The 7,449-nt window shown below is 48.3% G+C and overlaps 1 protein-coding gene across 1 annotated transcript; it reads left to right on the top strand.

The window, feature by feature from the left end:
• The first annotated feature begins 1,567 nt into the window (after nt 1-1,567).
• Nucleotides 1,568-6,407, top strand: RNASEL (ribonuclease L (2',5'-oligoisoadenylate synthetase-dependent)). Its single transcript, XM_010193390.1, has 6 exons — nt 1,568-3,017; nt 3,406-3,494; nt 3,897-4,087; nt 4,192-4,309; nt 5,088-5,209; nt 6,272-6,407. The coding sequence occupies exons 1-6, from the start codon at nt 1,568-1,570 to the stop codon at nt 6,405-6,407; spliced, it is 2,106 nt and encodes a 701-aa protein (XP_010191692.1).
• The last annotated feature ends 1,042 nt before the right edge of the window (nt 6,408-7,449 follow it).

Genomic DNA, 7,449 nt, shown 5'->3' with positions numbered 1-7,449 from the left:
GGTCTGCACGCCGGGAGCTCATCTTACGTTACGGGACACCGGGTTAAACTGGGTGAGACGTCATATCCTGAGCTCCTTCACGTATTTCCTGCGTGTGCTTTCCGGGCGGTGGGCTGGAGTAGGGGTTTGCGCAGAGCCGCCTGCGTGGCTGAGAATGGACCTGGAGCTGAACGGTTCTGCGGCTGAACTTTAGCAGCGTGGCTCGTTGCCTCCTGCAGATTTACCAGAGGTGAGGGAAAGCTTAAAATAAATAAATAAAAAAATGCCCACAACCCAAACTCCCACCCACCAATAAACCCCAAACATCTGCCAAAAACCCCAACGTCCCCTCGCAGGGGCATAAAACACTCCCAGGGCTGCTCCTTCCCGGGAGGGGACAATGCGTCCTTACATGCTTTGCCGGGAAGCAAACACTCCCTGGAGATACTTGCTGGGAAAAGCTGCTCCCTGGCTTTGAAGGCGGTGTAAGCAGCGTCTGGGTTTCTGGCTGGGCAGCGGGATGCCTTCCCCAGGCGGGTGGTGACTGGTGACACTGGGCGACTGTGCGACTTTGCCCATCGGCTGGGGACGCGCAGCCGCCGTGCAGCCCCTGGCTGACAGCCACTGGGCTGGGACAGGAACGTTTAAACGTTTCCTGGAAACACCACACTTGCCGCCCTACTTCTCGGTGAGGAGGAAGAAAGTGCGTCTGCCTTCGCGACAGAGGTAAGGAATTTGAGCCCCTCCATGCCTAGGGGATACTGTGCTGCCTTTCCAGCCAGGAAAGTAATTTTTGTTGGTTTGGTTTTGGTGGTTTTTGGTGTTTTGTTTTTTTTTATGTGGCAAAAGATGTAGAAGTTACTACAAGGAAATGCAGCGTGTCTAATTCAGTGAAATAGTGTATTCATTTCCTGCTTGGGAGGGGGGGTGGAAACATCTTGAAGTGGTCCTTGGCTTTCCTGAGGGTAAATTCATGTGAATTTATACTTCGGATTTATACCTTGAGATTTCTCTGTCTCTCTCCTGCTTTGCTTAGATGATTTATTCACACTTCAACTTGTCAGACAGTGACTCCCGAAAGCGCTTGTCACTTTGACCAGCCTTTGCAGTCAGGAAAATGGGTGTTTGGGCTCCAGCTTTTCTAGATATTAGATAGATATTGATAGATCACATCCTACGTGAGTAACCTCTTAATGTCCATGAAAAGCTTAGGAAAGGTTTCTGCTCAGGGAGGGTCTCCCTGTTGCCTGTGGAGGCAGGCAGGGTTAAGATTGTCTCTCTGTCTATTCCAGGTATCAGATCGGGGACTCTCCAGGACTCCGTGAGTGACTGCCACCCAAAACTGAAGGGGAATGCCCATCTCTGCCTGCCTGCTCCATTCTCCACCTGAAAACATCACTGGGGGCTGATTTACTAGGTAAAATAGCCCTTAAAATGGCAGCCTGTCTTACCTAGCACATTTCATCAGCCAATCCCAGAGCATCCCCCACAATGAAGGAACTGAGCATTGCACCTCTCTAGTCCTTCAGTTGGATCCCTGGGCTCAGGTGAGGAACAACAGGGGTACAGAGCCCTCCTTCTGACCATCATGGAGCCCACAGCTCACAGCCAGAAGAAGGCATCCACCCCTTCCATCCCAGAGACAGCAGAAGACCTTGCCCTCAAATTAAATATTGCAGTGAGGAACAGCAATATCAAAGATGTGCTGGAGCTGCTGGAGAAAGGGGCAGATGTGAACTCCAAAGCAGGATGCGGCTGGACACCGCTGCAGAGCGCCGTGCAAGCTAACGAAGAGGACCTGGTCCGGCTTCTGCTAGACAGGGGTGCTTGTCCACGTGCCAGGAAGGACAATGGTGGCACAGCATTTACTGAGGCAGCGATAGCAGGAAATGTGACTATACTGGAGCTCCTCCTTGACTGTGGGTTAAATATTAATGACCATGATGACAATGGCTTCACAGCGTTCATGGAGGCAGCATGGTATGGGAATGAGGAAGCCTTGAAATTCTTGTATAGCAAAGGAGCAAATGTGAATTTGAGGAGGGAAGTTAGTGAGGAGAAAGCGAAACTGCATAAAGGAGGTGTGACAGCACTAATGGATGCCTGTAGGAGGGGCCACGTCTCAGTTGTAAAAACTCTTGTCCAAGAGATGGGTGCTGATGTGAACATTTGTGACAACAAAGATAGGAATGCCTTGATCCATGCCCTCAAGGAGGGTTGTGCCAGGGAAAGATACCAGTCAGCTGTCTCCATAGGCCATTTCCTGCTGGATCATGGTGTTGATGTGAACAGCAAAGATGAATGTGGGAAAAGTGCCCTTATCCTCGCTGTTGAAATGGAGAGCTCAGATTTGGTGGAAGCCTTATTGGAGAAGGGTGAGATAGATGTTAATGATGCAGATGAGGAGGGCAACACAGCACTGGTGGTGGCTGTAGAGAAAAACAACTACCATATAGCAGAAGTGTTGTGTAAAAAAGGAGCAAGGACTGATGTTGGGAACCTTATCGCTGTTGCGAATAGGAACCGTGCTTATAATATGGCACGTCTTCTTCGCCAGTATGATGCCAGGTTTGTTCCAGAAACTCTCAAAGACTGGGAACCAAACAGCAAGCGCTGGAGGGACCAGCTGGAATGTCTTTATAAAATGTATCGCCCTATGATTTGCAAACTGAAGACATTTCAGTTCTTCCGGCTGAGAATCCAGAACACTTCCCAGGGTGGCATCTACCTGGGGCTCCACGGTGAGACGGAGGTAGCAGTAAGAATAAGCCGCAGTACAGAGGGTGAGAAAGAGAAAAGGTTCTTTGAACAATGTGGCACCTGTGAACATCTGCTGAAGCTCTTCCAGTTTGAGAAGGCAAGAGGCTACATGTACTTGTGCTTCCCGCTCTGGGAGAAAAACCTTGAAGAACATCTGCAGGAATCAGAAGACCAAATTGATTACAAAGATGCTGTGAAGATGATCTTCCAGGCAGTGAGAGAGCTGCACTCCCTTGGATATGCTCACCAGGATCTGCATCCCAGGAACTTCTGCATAGGTTCTGTTGTTTCCTCAGTGTTTTCATTTTGCTTTCCTGGTGCCTGTAGTTAAGAGATGTTTCATAGCTGTCTGTAAAAAAACCAACCAAACAAAAACTCCAGATATGAAACACCAGTGCAGATGTCTTTGTGCTGAATGAGGTGTCTGTAGCATTAGGTCTCCTCGTTAAGTATAGATAGGTTCACAGACAGCCACAGAGGAGTGAACAGCACAACCTTCCAGGTCTCATTAGGTCTGTCCTCCTTTCCAGGGCTTTTCAGGCAGATCAACCCACACAGATCTCTCCACAGATTTGTTTTCTAAAGAGGGGGCCATCCAGCAGTCAGTGACAGACTGTATCAAGGTTTTCCACCACTATTTGTTAACAGTTTCTCTTATTTTCTCAGATTTAGGTGGCAAAATTTACTTGGCGGACTTTGATAATAAAAGAAAGTTGATTGAAGGCAAAAAAGAACTTGTAAATTCAGATTTAGAGGTAACTTCCCTGTGAATCTCATGTGGCTTAAAATTTCAGGGGCACTCTGACATTTTCTGTTGCTGTGAATCCTAGGGGAAGCCTTTCTGCATCCTCAACTAGAAAAAAATCTTGATTTCTGGGAAAGCCCGTATAGCAATAGACGCTGCATAAGAATGACAGTGATCAGGATGCAAGGCTGTGGCTGGTGCTGGGATGTCCACAGCTACCCTGTGAACATGATTACAGTGCCTGTCCCCTCTGTCTTTGTGCATGCAGCTTCAAAGTTTGTGTGTGTTTGTATACTTGGTCACACCTATAGGCGCATGTGTGTGATCTGCTCATTTAGGGATCTTCATTCTCTTCTGTTTGGTAAGAAGTTTCGTGCATCCAGCACACGAGCAGGAATATGTTTCTTTGCAGGCGCTTGGCAGGCTCGTGCTGTATGTTTTAACGGGGGGTAGGAAACCCCTTCAGCAAGTCAGTACTGAGGATTTGGCAGCCGATTCTGCAGATTACAATGAGGCTCTGGACCTTGTAAGTAGCCTGGTCTCTCATGATGAACGAGGCTTGGAAGGTTTGAGCAGGCATCCCTATTTCTGGACCAAACAGACGTAAGTCCTGGGAGTACAAAGGAAAAGCTTTCGGTATGGGATTTGCCTGTAGTGCTGGGAACAGCGATGTCCTGTTGCAGCTAACAAAGCTCCTCGCTCCACAGCAGGTTCAAGTTCCTGAAGAGTATATGGAATAAAATCAAAGATCTCCAGAACCGAAGAGCTGTCTTTCAAGCTTCTAATGCTACTGCAAGTTTTCCTTATCCACGGTGGACCAAGGAGGTAATCCTTTTCTCTTTGGATTAGTACAAGGTTTGAGCTAGACATTTAGGCAGAAGCTTTTCCTGAGTGTTTCACAGGCCCTGTTTAAAAATGTAACTGGAAAAAGTAGCCCCACACAAATGTAGAGAACTGGAGGAAACAAATCTAAGCCCTGTTGGGCGAAATATCCCAGACTAAAGACACTGATGCTAAAGGGAGCTCTGTTGACTGAGGTGACGGTAGGGGACGGTTGTTACAGAATTAGCTGGCAAACCTTCAAGGTTATTTGTTGGTGACTCCTTAAGACAAGGACCTCAGGCCTTTGTCTTTGGCAGGAGCGTTTTGTTAGATTGCCTCAAAAGCGGGGAGACCAGGCCTGCTTTTGCAGGTAGCAGCCTGAAAGACATGCTGCATTGTTTGAGGTCCAGCAGTCTTGGTTCAGTGGGGCAGCCTGTGTGGGTTGCCACAGTGGCACGGTCGCATCAAGACTGCCGAGTCCCTCCTGCCCTCCAGGCAGGTGTGAAAGTCTCCTGTGCTACGTTAACAGTCCTAATGTGAGCGTCACTCCTTGCCAAGGCAAGAGCCACGGGTCTGCATGGCGCCTGCCCTGCAGAGTGAGCTCCTCTGCTCATGCTGGGAAATGCACTTTTAAGGGTCACAATTTACTTGCATTTACCCATGCAAGACGATATCCCTGCAGGAAGTAGTGGCTGTGGTGAGCGGAGGCAGATGTGCTGCTTTCATGGTGTGTGAAAGGCAGAGAATAATCTATGTGGTTTTGGTTGGTTTTTTTTCCCAGATTGACAGAGATGTTCTGAAAATCATGAAAAATCCCAGGAAAGTAAAACCATTAAAATATAGCAATGATGTCACCGACCTCCTGAGGTTCATCAGAAACCTGGATGAACACCCAGATAGCAGGTACGTGTTCACATCCTTGCCACTGCCACAGCTGCATTGCAGGGAGCATCTGGGTATCTGCAAGCACCAGTGAGTTTGAGAGCAGAATCTTCTTCAGATGGTTTTCTAGAAAGGTGAGCACAACCAGGATGTGGGAGATAGCCCCTCTAACAAGATGGGCTTTAAAGGACTATCTCCTCTGGCAGCCCAATAGAGTGTGAAAGATAGTGTGACATGGCAGCAAGCAGCCTGGAGTCAGCCCTCAAAATCACCTTCCTGAGGGTAAGAAAAGCAACTTTAGTTGACAGGATTAGACATCAGATTTTGAAGCAAAATCTAACTCCCAGATTATCTCCCAGAGATGAATATTCTCAGCTGCTCCAGAGGGACAGCAGCATCTTCAGAGATTTGGAGACAGCTCCCTCTGCACCCTTGCCTTTGCAGAGCAGCCAGTGTGGTGGATAAGTGCCCGTGATGGCTAAGGCAGATCATGGCTCTACAGCAGAGGCCACTGTGAATGTGTCCTTCTGGGCTGTTATTTTTGCTGCAGGATGGTGTTTCTTGCCATAACTCCAGCAAGGTTTTTAGACCACTCTTAAATATTTGTATCATCCCTTATCTTTAAAAAGCCTCCTTATCTACCTTGCTAGTACTTCCAAAGTGCTGATGTTTACTGTGCAAGGAAGCATCAGTCCTGTTAGAAGATCCTGTTTGGAGGTCTTGGGACCTAAAGAGCTGCCAGAGTCTCCAATCCCCTCTAACCATGGGTGCTCACATGTGAGGTTAGAGGTGGTGTTAACTTCTAGTGATGGTTTCACTGATGCTGGTGGCCAGCACTGCTCTTCAGTGAAGATGCAGGTGGGATATGCAGATAGAGGTGCTAGAGGAATAGTGAAAAAATGGATTGAAGAGCTTGGGGAAGGTATAGAAAAGCTGTAGCTCAAGAATTTCTAGGAAAACTTCCTCTGCTATGAGAAAGCCTCTAGAAAGGCTTTTTCTCTTCATGGGAGAAACCAGGGCATCTTGGGGACTTGACTCCTTGGGCAAGCTTTAAGAACCCATTTTGGTTTTGTTCTCTTTCAGGATCAGCGAAATAATAGGAGATCATGCTGAGTATTTCTTGGAGCTTTTTCCAGCACTTACCATTTATGTTTACAACACTTTACGCCAGAATCCTGAATACAGCCACTTTGCAGACATTCAGGAGCCTTCTCTGTAGGATGTCATTGCCTCCTGTCCCATGTCTGATTCCACCATCACTGCCTCCTTTTATTCCCTATTTATTCGTGTGGATATGGGACTTCAAGACATGGTTTAGTGGGCATGGTGGTGTTAGGTTGACGGTTGGACTTGATGATCTTAGAGATATCTTTCAACCTTAATGTCTCTGTGATTCATCTGCAAAAGGGTAGAAGAAAGTGCACAAGGAGATGGGAGAAAGCACATGCAAGGAGAGAGCATGGAGGACTTAGACTAAGAAATGAAAGATGCTTCAGAAGTGTTTGGTGTAGCAACTATGGGCTTTGCAGAGGAACCAAGTTGACGGCCAGCCCAGGTCATCCTTGACTACCTCTGTCCCTTTGGGTTTACCTTTCTCTGTGAGGTGGGGATCAAGGCCCTGATCCTTAGGGAGAGCAGGAAGATGTGAGACACTTCCCATCTGGGAGGCAGGAGAAGAGCTCAGGCATTGCCAGACAACATGGGACTCTGATAGAGGAAAAGGAGTTCAAGCTCCTTGTTAGGGCCAATATTCCCTACAGCTTGCACTGCTGAGCTGCTTATCTACTCCTAGAAAGACATGAATCCTCTCTTTACAGTCATTTTGAAACACAGCAGCCAGAGAATCAGGTGCCTAGGCAATGGTCTGGCTGTAGAGCTGCCCATGCCCTGTTATCCCCCAGTCTGGTAGAGGCACACTCAGGCCAGCCAGCTGGGACCCGAAGGACTTTGTTTGGTGGACACAGGAGATGTTTCCGTGAGGAATGCACGTAAGGAGCACAATCCCACAGAACTCTGCTGCTGTGAGCAGCCCTGACTCACTTGAAAAAGGTTGCTGACGTCAAGAGGACTGCAGGGACCAGTTCATCCTGGAAAGGACGAGCTCAGCCTGCGTCTGCAAGGTAGGGCAACACACAAGCACTCCCTGTCTCCAAAACGGTGCCGCTGGTGGTGTGCCACTCTCCTCCTGCCAGACTCGGCTCCCTGGCATGGAGCTGGTGCCCAGACAGCCACAGCCAGCAGCCAGCTCAGAGCTTTGGCAT

The sequence above is a fragment of the Mesitornis unicolor genome, unplaced genomic scaffold, assembly GCF_000695765.1.
Source record: "Mesitornis unicolor isolate BGI_N332 unplaced genomic scaffold, ASM69576v1 scaffold8381, whole genome shotgun sequence".
Lineage (NCBI taxonomy): Eukaryota > Metazoa > Chordata > Aves > Mesitornithiformes > Mesitornithidae > Mesitornis > Mesitornis unicolor.
Note: the sequence above shows the minus strand (reverse complement) of the source record. Positions and strands in the feature narration are given on the sequence as shown.

Bases quoted from the DNA above. Each gene is read 5' to 3' on its own strand.
- RNASEL (XM_010193390.1), top strand. From the start codon at position 1,568: ATGGAGCCCACAGCTCACAGCCAGAAGAAGGCATCCACCCCTTCCATC. The intron at 3,495-3,896 runs GTAACTTCCCTG...GTTTCTTTGCAG, and splicing joins TTGTAAATTCAGATTTAGAG to GCGCTTGGCAGGCTCGTGCT. The intron at 5,210-6,271 runs GTACGTGTTCAC...GTTCTCTTTCAG, and splicing joins GATGAACACCCAGATAGCAG to GATCAGCGAAATAATAGGAG.